Genomic DNA, 26913 nt, shown 5'->3' on the forward strand with positions numbered 1-26913 from the left:
CGGGCGGTGGGCGCTGCACGAGGCGCTTTCTTCCGCCTTCCGCGTCCCCGCTCCCGCAGGCTCGCGCGGGGGGCGGAGCAGGACCGGGGGCCCCGTGCCAGGCCTCCCCTGTGAGGATGTAGACTGGGCAAAGAAAATAAGTTTCTCCTGTGTCTCTTTGTTACTTCTCCTTCTTCTTATTACTATTATTTGCCTCGAAAACTTAATTCACATTCTGAATTCAGTTAAACTTACCTATTTCTTTTTTAATTTGAATTTGTTCACCTGCATTGTGACCTCTTACCAGTTCCCTCGCTCCAACTTTAGACTGGCTCTTGGGGCTTTTCGGCCCCATTCCTTGATTTGGCCAACAGCACTGAACTGCTTGCTGCCCCTGAAACCAGGGAATAAAGATGAGAGCGAGACCCTGACTCAAGGCCTGGCAAAGGGAGGTGCACTGTGAACCAAGAAGAGAAACCTCTTGACGGCCTCGGAGGAGAAGTTTCAAGCAGAATCTTAGTAAGAGCGAGGGAAGGGAAGGGGAGGGAAGGGTAGGACAGGGGAGGATGAGGATGAGGCTCAGGCCACTGTGGTCTGAAGTACAGAGGGGGCCTGAGGCGTGGGAGGAAAGGATGTGAAGGAGGAAGGGCCCACCCAGATGCTGCTGTCCAGTAGAAAGATAATGAAGAGTCTGTGTGTTAATTCTAAAATTTTTTGTAGCCATATCTTAGAAACTATAAAGAAACAGGTGAAATTAATCTTAATGATGTTATTTAACTTAATATAGCCAAAACTTAATCATTTCAGCATGCGATGAGATACTTTACATTCTTTTTATCATACTAAGTCTATGCGATCCAGTGTTTTTCTTCTCAATTGTGACTAGGCACGTGTCAGGTGCTCAGTAGCTACATGTGGTTAATAGTCCACGTTGGACAGCACAGGTCTAGATGGTGAAAGGTCTTGAAGAGCACTGAAGAGAAATTGAAGGGTTGTAAGCAGTGGAAGAGAGTGACATGGCAGATTTGCATTTTAGAAAGATGGTGCTAACAAGGGTGTGGAGGACACATTTCCAAGTAGGAATGAATGGAGGCAGAGAGGCCAGGATAAGTGTTTTGCATATGGCTGGTAAGACTGGAAATGTCAAGCAATTAGTACTATTGCAATTATAACTGCAAATGCTTTATGGTTCTGCAGTTCCACTTCTAGGAATTTGTCCCATTGATGTATTAGCCCCTGTGTGAAGTGACCTATGTATAAAGTTCTTTTCAGCCTTACTTACAGCAGCAAAAGATTGTGAACTCCTTAAATATCCATAAGTAGGGGGACTAACAGTTAAATTATAGCATGTATAAAAGTGAGGAAGCTCTCCATGTGCTAATATGAAAAGACCTCTAGGATACATTACGTGGAAAAGATAAGATGGAGAAGAGTTAATATAAGCCGCTCCTTTTTGTGTAAAAATGCCTCTGGAAGGATATAGGAGAAGCACTGATTGCCTCTGGGAGGGGAACATAAGGAGGTAGGAGTGAGCCTTTTACCGTTTTAAAATTTGAACCGTGTAAATTGAAAGGGTGAATGAATGACCCAAAGGACACATTTCACACACAGGCTATGTGAAAGCAACTTGGCTGGTTTATTCACCCGGGTGTGGGTGGGCTGAGTCCAAAAAGAGAGTCAGCACAGAAGGGGGTTTAGTGAGGGTTTTTATAAAGGGGGACAGCTAACCCCCTCCCACCTGCCCTGTTCAGTTCTTTGTTTCTGGGCCAAACTGGCAGGTGAAGAATAGCTTCCTGCTATTTGCAGCAGAGGACGGTGGGCAGAACAGCTGTTTGCAGTAAATTCTTCTTCAAACAACCATTTCCTATGACCCCTTTGCCCCGGTCCCATCCATCCTTCTGTTCTGGTGTCGTCCTTATCAGGACAGCTAGGGAGGGATAGCTCTGGACTCCATCAGGGAGGGAGGAGGAAGGAATGCTGGCTGCAGCTGTCTGTCAGATCTACTGGGGAGACTTAAACTTCGTCTCTATCAGGGAGGGAGAGAGAAGGAATGCTGGCTGTAGCCGTCTGCCAGATCTACAAAGTCCAGGGACTCTGCAGACTCCTATGGCTATTGTTTTACAAGCCTAAGTTTTGCGTTAACCACATTCTGTCCTATATATACTTTTCGGGTTCCCACCTGGAATAAACCTAACATTCCACACTTTTTATTATATGTATAAAAGAACAGGAAGGGTAAGGTGTGGGAAAAGGGTAAAAATTAAAAATTAGAAAGATTAGGAAGTGGGTGTCTTTGTCTTTCTGACTGCTTGTTTTTCTGTTCCTGAAGATTTGGTCATCTTTGAAATGTAGTCAGGCCCTTTGCGGGGGATGCGTGTGATCTTTGTCCCTGAGATTTGGTTTTAGGTAGGAAACAAAGGCCTGGAGTTTACACCTCTGCAGTTTGTCCGGGAGCTTTTCAGGAACACCTCGAGGCTGTAAAACAAATTCTAAAAGCTGTGAGCTGGGGAAATGTGAAGTGAAAGATTTACATTTCTTTTCTGGACTCTTTTGGTGTTTGTGAAAACAGAGTCCCAGCAGCTTGCCTGCTAGTTTGGGAGAAGGGATAGTAAAGAGTAGAGAGAGCTCAGAATTGATTTTTAGCTGTCATTAGAAAATTGGGAGATTTAAGGCCGTCCTGACAGTCCCTGTTTTTGTTGTTAAAATTAAATTTTTATGTAAAATGAACTCAGAAATTAGGAAAATGGGTGGAGATCTTTCTTCTGTAGTTTCTTCTAGCTGAGGAGGGGTGTAGAGATCTTTTCATGGAGTTCTTTTATTAAAAGGGAGGGGGTTGAAAACAGATGGTCTTGAAGTTAGAATAGAGGCAGGATGGGGTTTTACTGAAGAGAAATAGGGCCTGAATGTTATTAGATAGTGGAGAATGCAGGGCTTGAAAATGAGAGTTGAAAGTAGAGCCACTAGGGGCCTTAGGTAAGAGTTTACGATCATGCATGGTGAGAAGAGCTCATAGTTTTGAGAAGGTAGAGAGGTTTTTTGGACTGCAGGCAGATAGAGATATCATAGAGCGCCCATAGTGGGGGAATAGAAAATAAGGTTATTATTATTATTATTAGCGTTTCCAGTGGAGGCAAAGGACTGACCGGCCTGGTATGTATGTTGGCCTTGGGGAAGCATTCAGAGTGACACCAGAAGTATAAAGAGGAGGCAAGGCATGATAAGGAGTCATATTGTGAACTAAAATAAAATTTTAAGGCTCATCACCCCCACCGGCTGACTGAATGGACCCCCTCGTGCCAAAGGGATATCCCAAAACTAAATTGCCTGCCAGGAGGAGGGAGGTCAGACATGCCTCATCATGCCCCCCCCCTTCTTGAAGACATCCTTTGTAACCCATTAACAGGCCTAAGGCTATGCAAGACAAACCTGCAGGTCCTCAATTTACACAACAAATATATGTCTGGTGGCTTATCCCTGATAAACAGCTCCTTATGTTAAAACATTCCAAGCCTTTAGACAAAGCTTCATGTCTTTAACCAATTACAAGTCAAAGAATCTTTAAACCCACCTATAACCTGTAAGCCCCTACTTCGAGATGGCCCACCTTTTCGGGCCAAACCAATGTATGCCTCCCACATATTGATTTATGACTTTACCTGTAATCCCTGTCTCCCTGAAATGTATAAAACCAAGCTGTAACCCAGCCACACCGGGTCCACTTGCTCAAAGCTTCTTGGGAGTGGCTTTGGGTCATGGTCCTCAAATTTGGCTCAGAGTAAATCTCTTTAAAATTATTTTAGGATTTGGTCTTTTTTTTCCATTGACAAGGTATACCACAGCATGTTATCGGAGTCTGGTATCTGTGATGGGCTGGACTTTCAGGGAGCTCGCCATGGGTGGAAGCAGGTTCTGGAGGGTTGAGTCCGTAGGTTTGAGTCCTGAGAGATGACTCTTGGACGGGATTTCTAGAAGCTTAGCTGTAGTGGTGGAAGCAGTGAGAGAATTATTTAAAAGGTCGAAGGAGGTTTATATGTTCTGGGAAATCCTTGAGTAAAATCTAGTCTCTGGGCTGTAAGTGCTGCGGTCCCTTCCAGAAGCTGTCCAGTGAGTTTTACTGCTGGCAGGTAGGCAGGGGTGGTGGAGAAAGACAAGGGAACCAAAGAAATTTAGGACTTTTTATCTTCTGAGATCAATTTTTACACGTTTTATATGTCTGTCTCTTTTGTAATAGCCCTTAGGCCTAGGGAGGATGAATAAGGTTGAGTCAGGTGAAATTTAATAAGTATGTTATTTACTTAATACTACTTAAATGGCTTTGAAAATAAAGTATGAGAATTAATAATGTTTTAAATAAAAAGTCATAAAAATTTTAGTTCTTTCTATGACATTTTCCAAAGAAGTAAATCTTGGACTGAGGTTGATTATCAACTGTTGTTTAAGAAGAATTGGAACAAAAGAACAACCATCCTCGGATCGTAAAGATTTCACAATAGCCATGGTTACAGATGTAAAGGAGATTTGGTTATTTTTGTGACACATAATTTAGTATATGTAATTTATTATTGATAATATATATTAAGGCTTACGAGAACTTCAGGAATTTCACACAGTCTTGGGGCAGATATTTATAAGAATGAATTAATATTTTAAGAAAACTTTGTTTTATTATATATTAAATTTTTTTTATTTCCTTTATCAACTTTATTTCAACCTGCACAGGCCATCTATCACACGTCTAAAACTTTCTGTTTTGTCCTAAGTTTTTAACCAGTTATTTAGGACCAAAAATTTTATACAAGGTTCTTTTTTACCAAAAATATTTCTACACTCATTGCCTCTTTACATCTCTTTCTGTTACTCACAAGTTACTTCCTTTTTTTTTTGGAGACACAGTCTCACTCTGTTGCCTGGGCTAGAGTGAGTGCCGTGGTATCAGCCTAGCTCACAGCAACCTCAAACTCCTGGGCTTAAGCGATTCTCCTGCCTCAGCCTCCTGAGTAGCTGGGACTACAGGCATGCGCCACCATGCCCGGCTAATTTCTTCTATATATATTTTTTTAGTTGTCCAGATAATTTCTTTCTATTTTTAGTAGAGACGGGGTCTCGCTCTTGCTCAGGCTTGTCTTGAACTCCTGACCTCCAGCAATCCACCCATCTCGGCCTCCCAGAGTGCTAGGATTACAGGCGTGAGCCACTGCGCCCAGCCAACAAGTTACTTTCTATTTTGTTTTTAATGAAATATTTGATGTAAGCCAATTAATTAGAGCTCCTTTGTTACAGTGAGTGGTTCCAAGGACAGAGTGGCACACAGAGAGTCAGAGAATCAAGGTTTATTTGCTGGTGGACTCAAAGAGGTCTCGCCACCAAATTCTGAGCCCCGTCTACCTGATATTTCCCACTTTTATTAGGTTGGGGTGGTCTGAGGGGTGGGGTCTTAGGTGGCTAATGCACCGGGTAATAGGTTAGTATTTTGCTGATGTCCCAGGTAATAGGTTAGTTGATGCGCCAGATAACAGGTTAGTATTATGTTGATGAGGGTCTTCTGAGGGGTGGGGGTCTCAGGTGGTTGATACGCCAGGTAATAGATGACGGTTTTCCTTATTATGCCCCCTTTGATGCCCTTGTATGTCTATTACAGGGCATCGTTTCCCAGTGGGTGATAGCCTCATAAGGCCATTATGTGAGCTGTTGCTCTCCAGGTTACAGTTGTCTCCATGGATTTTATAATCACACTCAGTATGCAGGGGCCTACAGTGACAAGGAGGAGAATGGTTATTAGTGGCACAGCCAGAGGTAGTAGCCACGAAGTCCATTGTCCTAAGTCGAAACCCCAGGTTTGCTCTAATTCCTTGTTTCTTTTCTGGATTTTTTTTCTTAGCTCCCTGACTTTTGTGTTATTACGCCTGTCTGGTTTATATAGTAGCAGCACTCTTTCTCTAGGAATATACAGGTCCCCCCTTTTCAGCAGCGAGTAGGTCTAAGGTCTGTTTTGTAAGGTTACTGCTGCTAGTGAGTTCAGTTGACTCTGGAAGGAGAGTAGGGAATCTGCTACTCGTTCCATGTCTGCATTTAATTCTTGGGATAAGTTGTGGTAGATGCTCAGGGATGTTCCTAGGGCACCTACTCCTGCTCCCATCCCAGCAGCAATTCCTCCCACTATGAGGATTGATGCTAGTAAGGCCCGTCTTTTCCCGGTGTTTGGGTGGGGGCTTAGTGTAGTTTCCAGTTGCTGGGTTTCAAAGATAGAAACATCTGGGGTGAGGAAGACCCGGGTACAGGTCCCGGTCCAGTTTCCTGGGAGGCAGAGGTAGGCAATGTCTCCACAAAGAAAGAATATGCCATCCTGGGAGCAGGTGGCAGTGGCATTACTGGGTAAGGTTTGGTTATTTGTGCAGAGTTTACCTGGTATGAATCCCAATATTTCATTCTCTCCTACATTAGTAATGCAGGTGATATTCAGGTGGGAAGTTATGGCTAAGTGGACATTGTATGCTACTGGGCCCACCAGGGATGTTTTGTTTTGGGCCTGGGGTCAAGATGCTGGAGTTCCAGCCTAGAGGCACAGGGACCCCAAGATAGACTCGTTTCTGGAGGGGTAAACAGACCCAACAAGAAGCATGGTTGTGTAGGGCCTGGAGGGCCATACTGAGGAACCCGGTTATTAGGGGAGAGGTTTCCAGGGGTTCAGTGATCTTTTGTATGCCAGTAAGATCTGGCCTCTTATAAGTTGACACTGTTACTGAGGCTGTCTTAATAAGCTGAGCCTTTGTGTCTTCAGCCAGTTGGATTCTAGCCTGGTCTTGGACTCCTCCAGCAATAGACATCACTTAGTGTGTGTCGTAAGTCCAAGAAGCTGGTTTGCCTTCTGGGGCCATACATGTTCGAATACCACCTGTAATGATGCCAGTCCAGTATTTCTTTCCCCCGCTGTGGCACACCTGAGCCTGACTATAACATGTCTTTGGCATGTAGGTGCTGACTGTGAAACCTGCTGTGGTCCAGAAGCCTCGAATAATTCCGTTAGTGGAGGGAATTCAAGTCCTAGCATAACAAGCCTTAGGGCAGGGTTTCCCTGCCATAGTTGTTAGGGCGAGTGCCCCAACCAGGAGGAGGGTAGGGACTGAGGCAGGAGTAGATATTCTATAATGAGCCAAAATATCACATTTAGAGATGCCCTCTGCAGTCTCTAAATCTCCTGGAGCTACTGAGAAGAGTCCAGTCCCCAGTAAGGTCACTACAACCCCAGTGAGGGCCAGGGCCAGTGGTCCCATTTACTCCTGTTCAGTCTTGGGTGTGGCTGTCCTCGTTGGGAGATGATTAAGCTGGATCTTTAGTGGGTTCTGCTGGTCCTGATGTGCAGTCCAGAGATCAGTTTCATTGTCTGGTTAAGCCTTTTTGACCTGGGAGTGATGATTCCACAGAGTGATACCTGCAACTTTAACAGCAGTGGGAGTAACTAGTATCACAGTATGGGGACCCTTCCAGGTGGGCTCTAGGGGTGTTCTTTTCCATTCCTTTATCCAGACTAGCTCCCCAGGTTGGTGGGGGTAGACAGGGAGACACAGGGCAATAGGGGTTTTTTCTAGGATGGTGTGGTGGATATGGCGTGTAGTTTTGGCTAAGGCTTGGAGGTGTGTGTTTATGTTCAATTCCCCTAGTTGTCTAATGTTTCCCCTTAATTGCTTGATGAGTGGGGGAGGTCTACCAAGCAGGATTTTAAAGGGTGAATATCCTGTGGGCCCCGTTGTGCACCTGACTCTGAACAGGGCTAGGCTTAGCATGTCTACCCAGGGTAATTGTGATTCCTGACATAGCTTCGCTAGAGTGATCTTGAGGGTCCGGTTCATGCGCCCTACTTTCCCTGAGCTCTGTGGCCTGTAGGCTGTATGTAGTTTCCATTTGATTCCTAGTGCCTTGGTGAGGGTTTGCATGACTTCCGCAGCGTAGCTTGGTCCACTGTCACTGCCAAAGGAGAGTGGTAGAGCGTACCTGGGGATGATTTCTCTCAATAGAAATTTCGCCACTTCCCTAGCCTTTTTGGTCCAGGTAGGGACTGCCTCGACCCAGCCTGAGAAGGTGCATATCACTACCAACAGGTGTTTATGACTCCGACATGGTTTTACTTCTGTGAAATCAATTTCCACATCCTCGAACGGAGAGGTTGCGGTACACTGAATTTGTGGGGAGGGTCTCGGCCTGACCGCTGCATTGTTTTTAGCACTGGTCTGGCAGCGAGTGCTGACTGCTGCAGCGATGGATGGAAGTTTGGCGATGTAATAATATCGGGCGAGTAGCTGCGTGAAGGCTGTTTTTCCTAAGTGAGTCAGATTGTGATGTCGGGAGACAATGGAGTATGCTAGTTTATTGGGGATAAAGACGTTATGGTTCTGTAGGTGTCACCACCCCTCTGCGTCCTTCTTGGGCTTCTCCTGCTCTGCCCACTGGTTCTCTTCTGGGTTATATTTTGGTTCTTCGGGCCACTTGGGTGCCAACAAGATTTGGCATTGGGTCTCAGTGTTGTCCTCTGAACATCCTTGGGTGGCTGCATTTTTGGCTGCTTGGTCTGCCAGGTGATTGCAGGTGGCAGTTGGATCTGTGCCCTTTTGGTGCCCTCGACAGTGGACGACCACAGTTTCTTTTGGCTCCCAAACTGCCTCCAGCAGTTGGAGGATTTTTATCCCTATTTTTGATCTCCTTTCCACCTGCAGTCAGCAGTCCTCTCTCCCTGTATATTGCCCCGTGGATATGTATTGTGGCAAAGGCATACTTAGAGTCTGTGTATATGTTTGCCTTCTTACCCTGCGCATATCTGAGGGCTTGGATGAGGGCCCATAACCCCGCCCTTTGTGCCCACCACCCTTGGGGCAAAGGGGCTGACATGATGACCTCATTGTCTGTGGTGACTGTGAAGCCCACCAGTCATTTCCCATTCTGGATAAAACTGCTGCCATCCGTGTAGAGTTCTAAGTCTGGTGCCAGTAGAGGACTATCTTTCAGATCTGGCCAGCTGGCATAGACCTCCTCTACCACCTCGGTGCAATCATGGTCCGGGGGCCCTGGCTCGGTGAGTAAGAGGGTGGCGGGATTCAAGGTCCGCACAGTCTCCAGGGTGACCCGCGGATTTTTGCATAGCAGTCCTTGGTATTGTGCTAACCGGTTGCTTGAGAGCCACCGGTGCCCTGAGGTGTTCAGTAGAGATATCACTGTATGAGGGACTCACAAACGGAGGTTCTGTCCCAGTGTGAGTTTGTCTGCTTCCTTGACTGGCAGGACAGTGGCCGCCAGTGCACAGAGGCCAAGTGGCCATCCCGCCACTACCAGATCCAATTGGTTTGACAAGTAAGCCACTGGTCTCTGCCAGGGGCCCACAGTTTGAGTCAAAATCCCCAGAGCCACTTGTTTCTTCTCGTGTACAAACAAACAGGTTAAAGTCTTGGGTGAGGTCCGGTTGCCCTAGTGCAGGGGTTCTTTTTAGTAAGTCTTTTATTTCCTGGAAAGCCCTTTCCTGACTCTCGGCCCATTCCATTTCTTTGTTTTCAGGCCTGCGTAGGGCTTCGTACAGAGGCTTGGCCTTTAGGGAGAAACCTGGGATCCAGATGCAGCAGAATCCAGCTGCTCCAAGAAATTCTCTGTGTTGTCTCTGACTGGTCGGCCTGGGAATTGTACAGATAGTGTCCTTATCAGGGGAGCCAGGGAGGGATAGCCTTGGTCTCCATCAGGGAGGGAGGGGGAGGAATACCGGCTGCAGCCATCACATCTATAAAGTCCAGGGACTCCCCAGACTCCTGTGGCTATTGCTTTACAAACCTAAGTTTTGCATTAACCGCATTCTGTCCTACACATACTTTTCCGGTTCCCACTTGGAATAAACCTAATACCTGTTCAAACAATAAAAATGTAAAATTAGGTATATTAAAATCTTCAGAAAGAGTGTATTGCCACAGCTCAGACAAGAGGTGCTGAGACTCTAAAGTGAAGCAGTGACCATAGGTGAGGAGGGTAGGGGCATATTTGAAAGTGATTTAAGTGGTCAGGACCCAGAGATGGGTTGGATATAGGGAAAAAGAGAAGATTCAAGAATTCCTAGATTTCTGAGCCAAGTGGGTAAATGGTATATATCATTTACTGAGCTGTGGAATCCAGGAGACAAAGCATGGATTTTGGAGGGGAGCAGGGGAATGGGAAAGTGGAGACCAGGAGATAAGGGGTCCAATTTTGCAGAGGCTGTGTTTGAAGCTACTCTGGGACAACCAGGTAGAGTTGAAAAGTGAGGCTCAGGAGAGCCATAGCCTAGAGATACGGATACGGGGAGTCATATTTGCAGTTGGCGAGTTGAAGCCATGGGAGTGGATGCATCATCCCTGGAGAGAATGTAGGATGAGATGAGAAGTGCCTCTTGGACAGAATCCTGGGGCAAGTGATTAAGGGTGGTTGGTGGAAATGAGCCCAGGGAAAGGCCTGTAAAGGCATAGTGAGAGATAGCAAAAGAACCAAGGGAAGGTGGCACAGAAGAAGCCAAGAAAGCGAGATTTTAGGAATCAAAGAATGAAATACTATAGAAAGGTGTCAAGTACAGATTAGGACAGAATAAATTCCATTGGGGCTACCACATGGAGGACAGGGACGACAGTTTCAGAGGAGCGCTGGGAGTGAGGTGGGCAGCCAGGCTATAGTAGGCTAAGCAGGAAGGTGGACAGGAGTAGAGTCAACTGCTCATTCCAGAAGTTTAACTGTTCATGAAGAGAAGGAAACACAGTAGGAACCATTGATGGAAAGTTGGGAAGGTTTTTGTTGTTATGGTTGTTTTTTAAAATGCAACAGATTGAATGTTTTCGGCAATATGCTCCCTGTTTCTATTTCTTCAGGGTTAAACGAATATCACCTCCACCGCCAAGTCTATCCATAGGCCTGTAAACCCTGGCATGAAGACAGAAGTGTGTGCAACACCTAACGCAAAAGCCCACAGCCAAAGCATAGGCTGGTCTCCCTTCTTTTGTGAAAACAGCAGTGCCCTCTGGAGGCAAGAATGCATCCTGTCCTTGCATTTTACAGTTGTACTGAACTCGCTGCTTTTCCTTGATGCGTAAAGGATAGTGCTCTGATGCTGTAAAAAATTTTCTATTGCAAAGACGTTAGCAATCATTTCAGAGGCCTGAAGATAACAACAGTGTGGGCAATTGCATTTTTAAGTATTGTCATCGTCATTCTTCTGAAAAGACGCTATCTTTAATTCCTATCTCTTAGATGGAAAATCATTAAAATGTAATTTTAATGTAATTTCTTAGAGTTTCTGACTTTTATCCAGATATTCCCCTATCTAATTAGGTCAAGGATATTTATCGAAATTTAGTAATACTTACCCTTCACGGGCATGAGTGGTATTTCTTCTTTCTTCCAACACTCTCCAGGGGTCTTTACTCACTCGTGAAGCTAGTTTTCCTCACTGTTCTTTGAATGCTATCTCACCTTTTGTTCTCATCCTCTTCTAAATATGTAAAAACTTGCTTCATGCTTCAAGGCCTGGCTCTAGTCTCCCCTCCTCCTTAAAGCTTTCCCTGTTCCGATCTATGCAGCTCTTTACCTTCTCTGAACTGCCCTCACGGTTTCAGTTGGCACCTCTCCTGGAAAGAATAGAAGGTAAATGGTGACAACAGCAGCAAAACAATGTGTGCATCTTCACTAGTGATGTGAAAAACTATTCAAGATAGCTCCTACAGTGTATTCTTACCAAATTCCTTAAGATTCTGGTCAATGCTTATTGCATCTTTTCTATTTATTCCTAGAAGTGGGCCACTGTCTCTGTGAACTACCATCTGTACTTGGAACCTCAAAAGAGAGTATAAACATTTAAAGACCCCCCCCAGGAACCTGGAGGATGGACTTTCCCATGGTAAAAAGAATAAATGTGTATATATCATGAACCTTGATCAGCACATGAATAGTTCTTCCTATAACAGCAAGAAATCTGAAGTCTTCAGTTATACCTGACATCCTCATCTGGTTTTAATGGCCCAATAAAAGTTTTCTCCTTGTGCCATGTGGGAAATGGGGAATATCTAATCTAATCTAATCAACAGAGTCGCCTTGAGAGTTGACTTTTTTTTAAAAAGTCACCTCAGCACTGACAATCAGTATCATTTTGATTTTCTTCACTTATTGAGCAATTCTTCTTTTTCAGAATGGGACAAAGAGGGTATTGGAGGAGGAATAAAAACAAGGAAATAGAAAAAGGAATCTCATTTGCTAAACTTGAAAATGCCACATTAAAGCTTGTGCCTAGGAAAAGTCAATTGAAAGCGTGTCCTTACTGGTGGATGGGAGATGCAGCAGATGAGGCTCATGTCCCCATGTCTTCTGTTCTGTCTAGAGAAACCTCTTAAAACTTTGAAGATTGGAGGCTATCCAGAGAGGCCCCTCCTGTGGGCCTTTGGGCCTTTTCAAGTGTTAACCTCCAGCCCTCATCTCATTCTGAATTAGAAGTACAGTGACCCCTAGGGAAGTGGGATGGGGGTCAGTGTTTGCTGGAACATTTAGTATTTTAAGTGTTTCAGACACACAGATAAAAAAACACTTGCTCCCCTCCCTCCCAGACCCAGTTCTTTGAGCAGGGTTTCTGTTGTGTTGTGTTTCTTAAGCTCTATTTGTTATCAGTAATCTGTAGTCATTTAGGTTCCATTTTTTAAAAAAGCCCTTCTCATTTTTCACAGGGTGCTGGAGCAGCAGCTTACAATGAAAAATCAGGTACGATTACTTGGCTCTCAGTCTTGTTTCAGAAAGTCTTTGCTCAGATATTTCCTCAGTGGATAAAGGGGAATACGGAAGGAGAATGTCTCCCCGACAAGTGCTCAGGTGGGTGATGGCAGACCCTTGTGGAGGCCCAGCACATGCTTCAGAGGTGGTGTGGCGCCAGCAGGCATGTTCGTTTAGGGCCCTCATTGGTCCTCCCCTTTGCCCACAAGGTGTCAGACTCTTCTGACCACAGCCCTATAGCTGCTGCTGGCCAGAAGAGGGCACTACCTGATTGTCTCCTTGCTCAACAAGGCCTGGAAGAGCCAGGTGGTACCTGCCCGATACTAGTGGTGGCCCATTTGAGAGTTTCAACCAAAACTCAGGCCAGCTGGGCCTGACTACTCAATCCTGATTCTTTTGGGTAATTGAGGCCACTAGAGTTCTTTCTAAGTGGCTCAGATTAGAAATGGGAGTTGAAGTAAAATATAATTACCACATTTTATCTATCTAAGGATGCACATTTTTTTCACATTTTAACATCTCTGAAATAAAGTGATAGTCCTCCTATCAATTGATGTTGTGCCACAGTTCAGTTGGCGTCATTCTTCCTTTCTCAGAGGCGTATAAAAACAATGTCTTATATGCCATGAAATATAGTGTTGCAGGTTGGGTTCTCCAGGAACCAGAAGCTGATATGGAGTTACCAGTGCAAAAGGTTCATGTGAAAGGAAAAGAGAGGAAGCCGGATTGGGCAGGTGGAGCCATCAGACTGCAATGAAAACCTGACACAGAGATTGCCCACCAGAGCTATTTCACCTTGGGCATACATGGCTTTGCTCCGCCATCAGTGGAGGCTGCCCTGAGAAAAGCATGACCTTGGCTGAAAGCTGAGATAAACCCTAAGGGGCTAATAGCCAGAGGCTGTCGGCTAACCATATTTCCCACTTCATAACCAAATTAAAGGTAGATCTGAGCAGCACATCTTCTTGTCTGCCATGATTTTTAGTTAACTAGTTTTAATTCTGCCAAAATTGTGCCATGAAACTAGAGTATCATGAAGAATTATTTACTGTAGCAAACACTCTCAGTGCCCACTCATACTGTTAGTGTCCACTAATTTGCTGGTCTAATGTCCCCCTCCACTGCTCCCCACCAAGGAGCTACCTGAACCAATGACCTATTAGAAGCTGGATGAATATCCCAGCTCCTATAATTGCCCCTCTGGTGATATAACTGAGGCACAGCATCTACACTGTCTCCCAGTGCAGTTGAACTTCATTTGCTTAGTAAGATACCCTTTGTTCATTTATTTTGTCTTGCTTTCCTACTCTGCCCTCCCCACCACAAGCCTACACTCAGATCCTTGTGTCAAGACCTGCTCTTGAGAACACAAACTAAGACACTGACAAAAGCAAAAAAGTTATAAAGTCTTCACATATTTTTGATTCATAATTAAGTCCCTTCCAATACGTGTGGCTTAAGCATGGGTCTTTCCAAACTCACCATGTTTACCTACATTTAAAAAATTTATGGCCAGGTATGGTGGCTCACACCTATAATCCTAGCACATTGGGAGGCCGAAGCAGGAGGATTGGTTGAGCTCAGGAGTTCAAGACCAGCCTGAGCAATGTAGTGAGACCCTGTCTTTACCAAAAATACAAAAATTAACTGGGCATAGTGGTGCATGCCTCTAGTCCTAGCTACTTGGGAAGCTGAGGCAGAAGGATAGCTTGAGCCTGGGAGTTTGAGGTTGCAGTGAGTTATGATGATGCCACTGAATTCTAGCCTGGGCAACAGAGTGAGATCCTGTCTAAAAAAAAGGAAAAACAAAAACAAAAAAACAACCCAACCAATTTCATGAGCCCCCATATACACAGTTTTCTTACCACCATCATTGTATCATAGTAGCTACCACTTATGGAGTATTTACTATATGCCAGGCACATGACTATCTACTTTATGAGTGACCTACCATTGAGAACTCTTGAATATCCTTGGTTTAATTACACATCTAGGTGAGAAGAATCAGGAAGGGCGCTAGAGGAAGTTCATGTCTCTTTTGCACATAGGGAACTCAGTCTCCTGGAGCGAAGTGAGATTACATCCTTCTCAAAGGAGCTTTGCTCATTTCTTTATTTTTTAATCTTCTCTCCTTTTCCAGAGACTGATGCTCTCAGAGAAAATGATAGTTGGCAAATTCCCATTAATCACCATGACTTCAAAATTTTGAAAAATAATGAGAGGCAGCTGCATGAAGTCCTCCAGAAAAAGTTTGTCTGTGTCTCTACCCTGGTCTCTCCAGCACTGGAAGGCAACAGCAAATCTTTGCAAGTGTTCAGAAAAATACTGACTACAGGACTAGAGTTATCTGTCTGGAAAGGTGACCTAACCCAACATGCTGTTGATGCTGTGGTGAATGCAGCCAATGAAGACCTTCTACATGGGGGAGGCCTGGCCCTGGCCCTGGTGAAAGTTGGTGGCCCTGAAATCCAAGAAGAGAGCAAAAGACTCATTGTCAGATATGGTAAAATACCAACTGGTGATATAGCTGTCACTGCAGCAGGGAGGCTTCCCTGCAAAGTGATCATCCATGCCGTTGGGCCCCGATGGAGGGAAGCAGATCCACAGGGATGTATCAGTATGCTGCAGAGGGCCATTACAAATATTCTGGATTATGTCATCTATAGAAATACTCACATTGAGACAGTAGCAATTCCAGCCCTGAGCTCTGGGATTTTCCAGTTCCCTCTGGATTTATGTACACAGACCATCGTAGAAACTATCCAGTTTCATTTGCAAGGGAAGCAAATATTCAGTAATTTGAAAGAAATTCACTTGGTGAGCAATGAGGACCCTACTGTTGCTTGCTTGAAAGCTGCTTCAGAACGCATCTTAGGGAGGAATGAGCTGGACCCCCGGTTGAGTCAAAAAGCCACCCATCCTCTCAATACAATGGTTATAAACAATGTGACTCTCCAGATTGTCCAGGGCCACATTGAACTGCAAGTGGTAAGTCTTTATTTTTATTCTCTTGCACTGCCACAGGTGATCCCTGAATTGTTAATTGCCTATTAAATATTTTTTGAGCATACACTATGCAACACTGTGTAGAAAGCCTCTTGTTAAGGTTAAGAATATGTACAGTGATGAGCACATGTAGTCTCAGCTATTCAGGAGGCTGAGGCCAGAGGATTGCTTGAGCCCAGGGATTTGAGTCTATCCTAGGGAACAAGACTCCATCTCTTACAAAAAAAAAAAAAGGAAAAAGAAAAAGAAAGAAAATTTTAAAAAAACATTTTTTTTTAATTTAAAATTTTTTAAAAAAAATATGGACTTAGAGTCAGGCCATCTGGATTTGAATACCAGCTTTGCCATTTACTAACTGGGTGATCCAAAGCAAGTTACTTTACCTTTTGGTCTTCAGTTTTCTCATCCGTAAAATGAGGATAATGGTAGCACTTATAGCTTAGAGCTGGAATAAATATACATAAAATGCTTAGAATCGTGCTTGGTACATGATACGTGTTTATAATTATTATTGCTATTGCTGTTATTCTTAGGCACCGTCAGGAATTAGAACAGTCTTTGATCCCAAGGAACCTAAAATCTATTATATTCTTATGTAAAAAAATTCTTTATTTGAAAAATCTCACTGGGGAAAAAAACCATCTCAGCATTGCTGAATCAACCTGTCAATGGTAAACAAAAGTAATATTTATAAATACCAGGACATTATTAATGAAAAAAAATTAAAGTAAAACAAAAATAATATTTAGGAATACTCGAGGACCCTGGCAGGGAACGGAAGGAGTCAGGGCAAGAGTGAACCTAGGTATTTCTGAGTTAGTGCAGCTCCCCTGCTAGACAGAGAGCACTCTGAGTATGGGGATCATGGCTTGTTCATTTCTGTAGCCCCAAGGCCTGGTCTGGGCATGCATCTAGATGTTCACCAAATTAACAATGAATAAGTGGAGGTGACAGCAGGGAGCAGGGACTGCAACAGAGGGAGAGAAAGAATATAAGGCTATATTGTTTTCTGGATCAGTGAGGTCACACTTAACACTGTCATGGCCACTATCAAATAGACTTAATCATCAGTAAAAATACCACTTATCACCAATAAGACAATTAGAGAGAAAACTAAGGGGACCCCAAGAAATGAAATATTTATTCAGGACGTCATTAGCATATCAATTTAAAATTAAAGTGGAAACATTCTAGTTGAATAACACCCCTTTAACGGAAATTTTATTGCATTTATTTATTGACAACAGTATTAGGAATTTTAAAATGTTTAAAGGATGCCAATACCCTCAGATTGCAAATTCTAACTGCACTTTCAAAGTGAAGCATTCATTAACATCCCTGAGAATTACCTAAGCTACCCCAAAAGGGAAATAAAGCTATCAGGATGATTAGGGGATTCAGGCATCGGAGGAGGAGGGGTACTACCTCCTTTAATGCAGCTGTGAGGGCTAACTAGGAGATGATATTACTTAAAGTACGGTCTATTTCTGAAAAGACGGATGAAGAACTGGTAAAAGTGGTCACCTGTAGCATGGGTGGGTGAGTGGGAGATCTGTAGACTCCACCAAGAGGGAGGCCTACTTTTCATTGAAGACCTTTTCATCTTATTTGGACTTTCTTTTTTTTTTTTTTGAGACAGAGTCTCACTTTGTTGCCCAGGCTAGAGTGAGTGCTGTGGCGTCAGCCTAGCTCACAGCAACCTCAAACTCCTGGGCTCAAGCGATCCTTCTACCTCAGCCTCCTGAGTAGCTGGGACTACAGGCATGTGCCACCTTGCCCAGCTAATTTTTTTTTGTATATATATTTTTAGTTGTCCAGCTAATTTCTTTCTATTTTTAGTAGAGACGGGGTCTCACTCTTGCTCAGGCTGGTCTTGAACTCCTGACCTCGAGCGATCCACCTGCCTCGGCCTCCCAGAGTGCTAGGATTACAGGTGTGAGCCACCGCGCCTGGCCACATTTGGACTTTCTTTAACCGTGTACTACTTACCTTAAATCATAAAAACATTAGGAGGTAGAAAGTTCCTGAGGAATTTTATTTCTTCTCTATTTAAAACAAAAAAAAAATCCCACACAGAAATAGAAAAAAAGTGATGGTGGTGGGGCAGAGAATGAAACCATTTATTGATAGAGCTTAAAACAAATCACAGAGAATGCTCAAAATATAGAAATATGGGCAGCGTAATCCAGCAAGGGGCTAACAGATATTTGCAATAAAAATTATATCATCCGTATACTGACATAATTTCTGAATAGGACAAATAGTTTCATAGCAATCAAATGATCACTCGTTGGAAATATGAGTTTCTATCCATTATTAAATGAATTTTTTGTGGATTTAGGATCTTCAAGAAGTATTTTTCAAAGCTCTTCAGGAAAATAAAAATTTAAATTAGTCATTTAAGAAGAAGGAATTTAACAATAAATCCTGCCCTTTCTTCCCTTTTCAGACAGATGTAATTGTTAATTCTGCACTCCAAAGTGGTGTTGGTGTAGGACTTCTGTCAAACTCAATTCTACAACAAGCAGGAATTGAAATGAAATCGGAATTGGATAAAAATGTTAGACTGTTTGAAGAGTCCCAGTTTGTAGTGATCACGAAAGGATACAAATTGCCCTGTCAATATGTATACCATGTAATTTGGCATTCAAGATTTCCTCAATATCTGGTAAGTTTAAAATAAATGTGTCTTTATGTAGCTCCATAGTATATTCAGTCTTTATTAAACTTGCATCCTTTCATTACATTCATGAAATATTGTCAAGTGATATAGTCCCTATTTTTTAGCACACTTGTATATACCAGAAATACTGAACAAGTACAGTTGCAATAAATTATCTCAAGAAGTTTAATTTAAAATGTTACCTAACCCATGGCTAAATTTTAAGTGGGCATACTGCAAATAGACACTGGAGCATCCAAGCTCCCTCAGTCTGAACACTGGTTCACCTCACCATACCCAGTGACCCTGTAGGCCTTTTCCTAAGTAGGTAGGAGATTCAGCCTCTCTATATCTCCCTTTATGCGTTAAATTCCAGAGAGAGCTGGGATTTCCCTTCTGCCACCATTCCGGTCAAATCTATTACCTGTGGTCTCTTCCCACCTGTGCCTGCTGTGGAGCTTGGCTCTCTGGCTGACCCTTCACCTGAGGCACATAAAATATCAGCATTAAAGAATAGGGGTACCCACTCAGGTGTGGAAAGAGGAAACTTAATCCCCTCCTATGCCTTTGTCTATCTTTTCTTCTTCACCATTTCTTGTCCTCTCTTGACTAGAGCGCCCTCTAATCCCAAATTGGTCCTCCAATCTCTCCATCCCTCAGTTTTCCAAAGTTCTTCCGCAGACAGCCTTCCTAGGAGTATTAGTATTCAATTTGTTGTTGAAAAGTTGATGGAAGTTTGTATCTGCCAAAAATACTAGCACTTCTCTAGGAGAAATTACGTGATTGATCTTAATGACACTGAATAAACGCTGCTTTCTTATTGTAATCTCTTTCTACTTTGTTAAACTTCCAAGAGCTCTTTATATTGACCTGGAAGTGGCAGATGAGTGGGGATAGACTGATGGTTGGCTCTCTGACCTGGGACACTGGGCAAGCCTACATAAACTGGGAGAAATCACAGTGCTCAAATGTCCTGAATAGCACAAATTGAGCCACTCGATTGCTGGAGTTTCTCATCATCTAACCCTGTAACTGTAGAGTGTTTCCTCTCCCGCCCTCTGAGGAAGCATGGATATGACCCCAAGGGAGAGTGGAGGTTGGCACTGTAAAATATGGACAGGATCAAGGGGTAAGTGAGGTCTTATTTTTGACTCAAAGGTTGATCTTAAATTTGTGTTTCTCCTACAGATATTGAGAAATGCAGTGAGGAAGTGTTTGGAAAAATGCCTTGAGCTAAATATAACTTCCATTTGCTTTCCTGCCCTTGGGACTGGAAGCATTGGGATAGGGAAGGAAAAAGCAGCAGAGATTATGTTTGATGAAGTTTTAACATTTGCCAAAGACCATTTGAAAAACCAATTAACTGTAAAGTTTGTGATCTTTCCAGGACAACTGGAGATATATGAGGTAGGTTAATATCTTAGAAATGTCCTATAGTTCACTCATTCATTCATTCAACATCTGTTTGGCATCTCCAATGTAAGACATGGTGCTAGGTGCTGTATCACATGGTGGTGTTCTAACTTGGTGAAATTTAGTGTTTTTAAATTACTTACCTCTGACCTGGTAAAGAATGTCATTATAGAAGCCATGTTTATCCCACTGTCTAGCCTTTCTCTTTTCTTTTGTTGGCATTTATTCTTCCCTCTGCTCCTTAAAGGTAAGCAACCTCTTAGTTTTGGAGTGAGGTCCTCTGCTCCTCTCTCTTCTCTCTCCCTCCAAGAATATAACTCTTCCTAAGACTTCTGCCATAACTTCTGTAAAGTCCTGTTTTCAGAGCCAACTTCAGACCCACATCCCCAACCCTTTCTCATTTCTGTTTGGATCTCTGACTGTCATCTCAAATCCAATATATTTAAAATAAATTACTTGTCCTCTCCTCTACAGTTGATGAATTTTCCCTCTGAAATCCCTGTGAATCTGAGCTTTGCCTCTTACTGGCTGTGTGACCTTGGGCAAGTTAGATTACTTATCTGTGCCTCAGTTTCCTCATCTTTTAAAAGGGGGATAATAACTACCATCTGATAGAGCTGTTGCGAGGATTAAATGAGTTAATTCATGTAAAACACTTAGAACAGTACCTGGCACACAGTAGGCCCTTCGTGAAGGGTAGCTGTTATTATATCAACTGTAATGAGCTGTAGTTCACTGAGTGCTGAATTATTATCAAATTAAAGTGACTTATTTATCTTTTTTTCCAACTAGATTATAAATTCTTTAACAGCGGGGGTGTATTCTACTTTTGCCGTCTCCCCAGTACTGCCCTCAAATTCAATCTATTCTTTCTTAACTCATCTGTAGGTGACCTCAGAATCAGCTGTGGTCTAACAAAATGGAGGGACCTGTGTTGCAGGGGAGTTTGTCTTGTGTGTCTGAGTATACAGATCTATGTGTTCAGCTTCTTTAGTTTTCTCTTCATCTCAGCTTTTTGTTTGAGAGTGGACAGATTAGGCTGAGTTTCTAACATGTTTGTAAGTCCCTGATATATTTGGTGTAATTAGTATTAATATATATTGCTGTGCTATTCTGCCTTTAAAGTACCAACCACCTCTTTGCTTTATTCTTGCTTTGGTGGCATTTTCAAAAAGACTTTAATGATGTTAGGGAAGAATGAGAAAGAAATGAAATAAGATACAGCAGCTTAAAATAGGTTTTTAAGACATAGGTTTCTGATTCCGCTGACAGCAACATCCAAGTGCTAGTGAGACTTCCTGGCATGTTTCTGGGTTTGGGGTATAAAGGGCCTTGCTCAGTGCCTGGCAGAGAGTGGCCCCAAGTATTACTTCCCACCTCCTGACCTGCTCCATGTGTGGTTGCCATTTTCTCTCTCCCTACAAGGAAATGAATTTATACTTGTTCTAGTTTGCTTTTTCCTGGAGCAAGTAGAAAGGTTCTCATTCCTTCTGCTGCCAGTTAGACATGGGAAGATTTGGAGCATTTGTAGCTGATTTTGATGGCTGCTTTCAAGCTATCAGTGTGACATCACTGATGGCGGAGCTAGAAGAGATGTTCACAGTGGGCTCTCGTGAGCTAACATAAGCCGGCTCCAGTACACCATGGTGCCTCATCCACAGCTAGCTGGTGAGATGGTGGCACTTGACCCAAGGAAGTAGCTCACCTTCTGATAAAATGAACCATCCTGTCCTTTGAATGAAGTGCATCAGTTTCCTCCAAGCAGAGGACTATCCCTGGGCCCAGAGAGCTGCCCTGAGCACATCCCTGAACTGTTTGTAAAGCACCATATTCAAATAAGAGGAATTAACCACATCTAGAATAGAAGGTTTATTCTCTCCAACATACAAACAAAAATGTGCAAGGCAGTTCAAGAAAAGTAGAAAGATCAACCGTAGTCTGAGGGCTCCCCTAGGGGCTAAAAATAAAAATAGTTGCCATGTATTTCATGGGCCAGGTACTGTGCTAGAAAGAAGCTGTCTCTCATTTCATTCTTCCCTCAATCCTGGGATGAAGCCACTGTTGTCACCTCCATTTCATAAGTGGGAAAACATAACCCAGAAGTTAATATGCACACAGCTAGTCAAGTGGCCAAACCAAGATCCCAACCTGGGTCTGTCTGTCTGCCCCAAAAGCCTGTATTCTGAATGAACCACTAAACAAAAACACAGAAAAAATAACTTGAGAAATGATACATCTTTTAGTTTTGTGACGCAAAGCAGAGGATTATCTTACACGGTGAATTACATTATATAGTGAACATTGACCACTCCTTCAAGCTTTTTTCAACATTAGCACTATATTATATCCATATGGAGGTATGACATATGTATACACTGCCAGCCTTCTAATAAGCCTGTCTTTTCTTCCTAAGTAAATCTTGCAGTGAGAGATGTGTGTACAGACAGATGAAAAGACAACTTAAAAAGATCCTTACAAAATGGATTTGTCAAATATCCAGAGTCGACCTGAGCCAGGAAGACCAACTTACACTAAGCTCACAGTAAAGTGATATGTATATTCACACACTCATATTTTCCAATTGGGAATTGACAGTGAGTAAATAATTCCCCAGCTGACTGAAATACTTGTGTTCACCAGTATTTCATGATGATAAGGGGCCTAGTGGAACTGAGTATCTATAAAAGGCAATGGATGGTTATTTAACAAATATTTATTGCCTATCTACCTTGTGCCAAGCATTGTGTCTTGTAATAAGGAACGCTTCTCCAGGTCACATGACTGACATCTTTCAGATTCCGTGTTAGTCACTCATGGACAGAGCTGGAACAACACTACCAAATTCTTGCCCTTTGGGTCTACTTTTCCAAACTCCCTGAAGATCATCTGCTTGTTATTCACACCTTCTTTCTTTAATGTTACTGCTAGTGATTGTTACACTTTTCTTTCACATTCAATTCAAAAGCCTTGCCCAAGGATTTCTAACCCTGCAACACATCTGACTTTTAAAGTGACTTCTGGAGAGGGCTAATTTTCATCCATTGTGCATGACAGTTCTTATTAGTCTTCTTTTGTTTGTTTGTTTGAGATAGAGTCTTGCTCTGTCGCCCAGTCTAGAGTGCAGTGGTCTCATCATACCTCCTTGCAACCTCAAACTCCTGGGCTCAAGCGATCCTCCTGCCTCAGCCTCTTGAGTAGCTGGGACTACAGGCATGTGCTGCATGCCCAGCTAAGTTTTCTGTTTTTAGTAGAGATGGGGTCTCACTCTTGCTCAGGCTTGTCTCAAACTCTGGAGCTCAATGGATCCTCCCGCCTGAACCTACCAGAGTGCTAGGATTATAGGCATGAGCCACCATACCGGGCCTTTAGTAGTGTTTTTATTGGCAGATAATATTACCTCATTTGTTTTATTCCCAAGTGCTTGGATGAGGAGGGCATCTTCCCTAAGTACTTTGTCAGAACCTCTCCAGGTACTAAATATGCTAAGATTGAGGGCTGTTTGCCCTTTAAATAGCAGATGCAAATGTAATTTATGAAGAAAATGCCCTATAAATGAAGAAACTTTATGTTAAAGTTCAGATGCAAAGTAAAATCCAGTCTTTATTGCATTAATTGCCATCTTCTCAATGAAGTAATTACAGATGCTCCTTGACTTGTGATGGGATTTCGTCCTGATAAACCCATCATAGGTTGAAAATAAGGTAAGTCAAAAATGCATTTAATACACCTCACTTACCAAACATTGTAGCTTAGCTTAGCCTACCTTAATTTAACCATGCTCAGAACACTTGCATTAGCCTACAGTTGGGCAAAATCATCTAACACAAAGCCTATTTTGTAATAAAATGTTGTGTATCTCATGTAATTTATTGAATACAGTACACTGTAGAGTACAGTGTTGGTTGTTTGCGTGATTGCTTGACTGACTGGGAGCTACGGCTTGCTGCCACTGCCCAGCATCACGAGAGAGCATTGTACCACCTATCACTAACCTGGGAAAAGGTCAAAATTCAAAATCAGAAGTACAGTTTCTACTGAATGGGTATGACTTTTGCACTATCATAAAACCAAAAATTCCTGAATTGAACTATTATAAGTTGGGGGTCTCTGCACTGCCAATCGTCTACTTTGAACAAGGAAGACAATGGATATGGTAGTTCCGAACACTAGGAAAGAGGTGTTATTTCATATAGACACTGTGTTAAAAAGATCTGCATGGCAATATGTACAAATCTTTGTCTATAGACTTTCATATAATAATTACAATAGCTAATATATACTGAATACTTACTATGTGCTAGGGACAATTTTAAGCACTTTATAGAAATTTGCTTATATAAAACAGATCATTTATTCAATCTACAGACAAAGTTTATGGGTATATAACTTATTAGCCAGTTGTAGTGGCTCCTGCCTGTAATCCCAGCAACTTGGGAGGCTGAGGCAGGAGGATCACTTGAGCCCAGGAGTTCGAGGCTGCAGTGAGCTATGATCAAGCCACTGCACTCTAGCCCAGGTAACAGAGTGAGACCTCATCTCTTTCAAAAAAAAAAAGCTTTTGAAAGTGAATGTGTTTTATTAATTACAAGAGCATCTGCCTATGTATGTCTTTTTCAGTGACATATCTATAGCTTTAGTTCAGTGCCTAACATGCAATAAACAGGGAATTAATATCTGTTGAATGAATGAATGGTTATATTTTGCCTTGGAATATACATTCTTTTTTAATACCAGATTTTTGTTTTCTTTCCATTTTTCCTACACTGGTTTGCCTTATATGTTCTGACAGAATGTGATGCTCTTCCTTAGGACTTTCCTAAAGGCTGTTGTAGATTTGTGGCAGTAGGAATGGGAACTGACAGTGGATGATGTCAAATGTGGTGTGTGCAGGTAAAGAGAGAGATTTTTGTGACAGTGGCTATGCTCCTTGCTTATGACTCACTGCTCTGTTTTGCTTCTTGTAGGTTTTCAGTGCTGAAATGGCAAAGAAATCCAAGATGCTGAATCTCAACAATTATAGTGGTGAGTAAGAAATTCACAGGCCTACAAGTAGCATCTCCTACCGTTGACTCATTCTATTTTTGACTATCTGAACTAATAGAGGAGAGAAGAAGAAAGAATAAGCCAAATATATTTCATTGTGCTCCTGCTTGGATACCAACCTACTCTGTACCTTGACCATGACTCTGCTCTTGCTCAGTCCAGTTTCATGATATGTCCAGATGGAGGCTGAGTCACAGTATATAATCCACAGTGTAAATAGTTCATTCATAAATAGATGTCTGTAATTTTTTCTAAGAAAAAATTCTGTCCTCCAGAAACTGGCCAAGCCAGTCACTCTTTCTGCTCTGAACTTCCAAATGGGGTTATTTACCAATCATTACAGAAAACACATCTCAGTAATACCAGATAAATGGGTTACTCTATGTTACTCAAACCTGAGTAATCACTGGGATCATAATGGAAACTTTAAAAACCAACCAAACAAACAAAAATGTGTATAGGCCCCAACTCTGTAGATTCTGATTCTGGAACGCTGGGTCTGGGCCAAGCGTATATATTTTGAAGGCTCCCTAGTCAATTCTGCTGAGCCAGGTTTCGGATCACTGGACCAAACCAATCCTAATTGTTGGGGGCTGAGGAAGAATTATCTTTGTCTGATAACTCCATTATTTTAGTGGAGTTGGGTGGACTGAGATGGAATGGTCAGTGGCCCAGCAATGCTGGAAGTAAAGAAGGGGAACTTTAATAGTTCTCGTCTGGGACTGTGCTTTTTACGAGCCCGTTTAATTATCTGTACAATGATGATAATGACAGACTGTTGTGAGGATAATTGGAGATTATGTAAAAATGTCCACAAATTGCAAAACATTAAACAAATGCTAGGGGATAAATAATTCATGAGAAAATGGACAAACTCCCCAGGTGGCCCAGGGGAGGGAGAGATTCCTTCCGACTGGAAGATATCAAGAATGGATTCATGGATGAGATGGTTCTAAGCTGGCATTTGAGGATGGCAAGATTTTCAGTGTCCAGAGATGGTAGGGTGGGGCACCCAAGGTGAAGAAAACCCACAAGAGCAAATAAATTTAGTGCATATTTGAGGAACCACAAGGAATCCAGGGTAGCTAGGTAAGAGGAGGAGTTTTAGATGAGGATAACATAGAAAAGGAACATGTAAAGGTCTATATGGGCCGGGCGCGATGGTTCACGCCTGTAATCCTAGCCCTCTGGGAGGCCGAGGCGGGTGGATCGCTCGAGGTCAGGAGTTTGAGACCAGCCTGAGCGAGACCCCGTCTCTACTAAAAATAGAAATAAATTATCTGGACAACTAAAAATATATATACAAAAAAAAATTAGCCGGGCATGGTGGTGCATGCCTGTAGTCCCAGCTACTCGGGAGGCTGAGACAGTAGGATCGCTTAAGCCCAGGAGTTTGAGGTTGCTGTGAGCTAGGCTGACGCCACGGCACTCACTCTAGCCCGGGCAACAAAGTGAGACTCTGTCTCAAAAAAAAAAAGGTCTATATGTCATGAATATGAATAATGGGGGCAAGTGTTACCATCTAATTCAGCAATTCTTGAGGACATCTGTAAAGGAATTGTATAGCATAAGATAATAATTGACATTAATAATGATTAATGATGATGATCTCAGATTATCAAGGAAAGGTTAAACTGTTTAGGAAGGCAGGAAGGTGTGTTTCCGTTAGAAATATTTAATTCATAGTTAAAATTAAATGTGTTTTGGTGCTAGAATAGTTATCCTTTAGTGATCTGAACAATTTAATTATCTAGAAGAATAGTGCTTGCTTTGGCAGCACATATACTAAAATTAAAATAATTACATATATATTTATATATGTTTACATATGTATATAAAAAAATGGGGAGGAGTGACTCCCAACTCCACTCTTTAAATAACAGAAGGTCCGTGGTGTTCTGTCATACACAGATAAGATATAGTAAGGACTCTTGGGTAGTGGAGTTATAGGTATTTTTTCTTTTCATTATAGTTTGATAATTTTCTAGTTTTTCAATAATAAACCTGTATTATTTTTATAACCAGGGATTTATGTTTATCTGTTTTTAAAAAAATAATTT

At 42.5% G+C, this 26913-nt stretch overlaps 1 protein-coding gene across 1 annotated transcript in view; it reads left to right on the plus strand.

Moving 5' to 3' along the window:
* PARP9 (poly(ADP-ribose) polymerase family member 9) overlaps window positions 1-26913 on the plus strand; it is a 42225-nt gene continuing 15312 nt past the window's right edge. Inside the window, exons 1-7 of the mRNA XM_045540147.1 lie at window positions 1-498; window positions 11763-11869; window positions 12687-12720; window positions 14870-15717; window positions 18185-18403; window positions 19586-19804; window positions 24775-24832. Of these exons, the coding sequence (XP_045396103.1) occupies window positions 11855-11869; window positions 12687-12720; window positions 14870-15717; window positions 18185-18403; window positions 19586-19804; window positions 24775-24832 (1393 nt within the window). The 5' untranslated portion in view covers window positions 1-498; window positions 11763-11854. The remainder of the gene's footprint in view (window positions 499-11762; window positions 11870-12686; window positions 12721-14869; window positions 15718-18184; window positions 18404-19585; window positions 19805-24774; window positions 24833-26913) is intronic.

Source organism: Lemur catta, chromosome 1 (genome assembly GCF_020740605.2).
Source record: "Lemur catta isolate mLemCat1 chromosome 1, mLemCat1.pri, whole genome shotgun sequence".
NCBI classification, from domain to species: Eukaryota; Metazoa; Chordata; class Mammalia; order Primates; family Lemuridae; genus Lemur; species Lemur catta.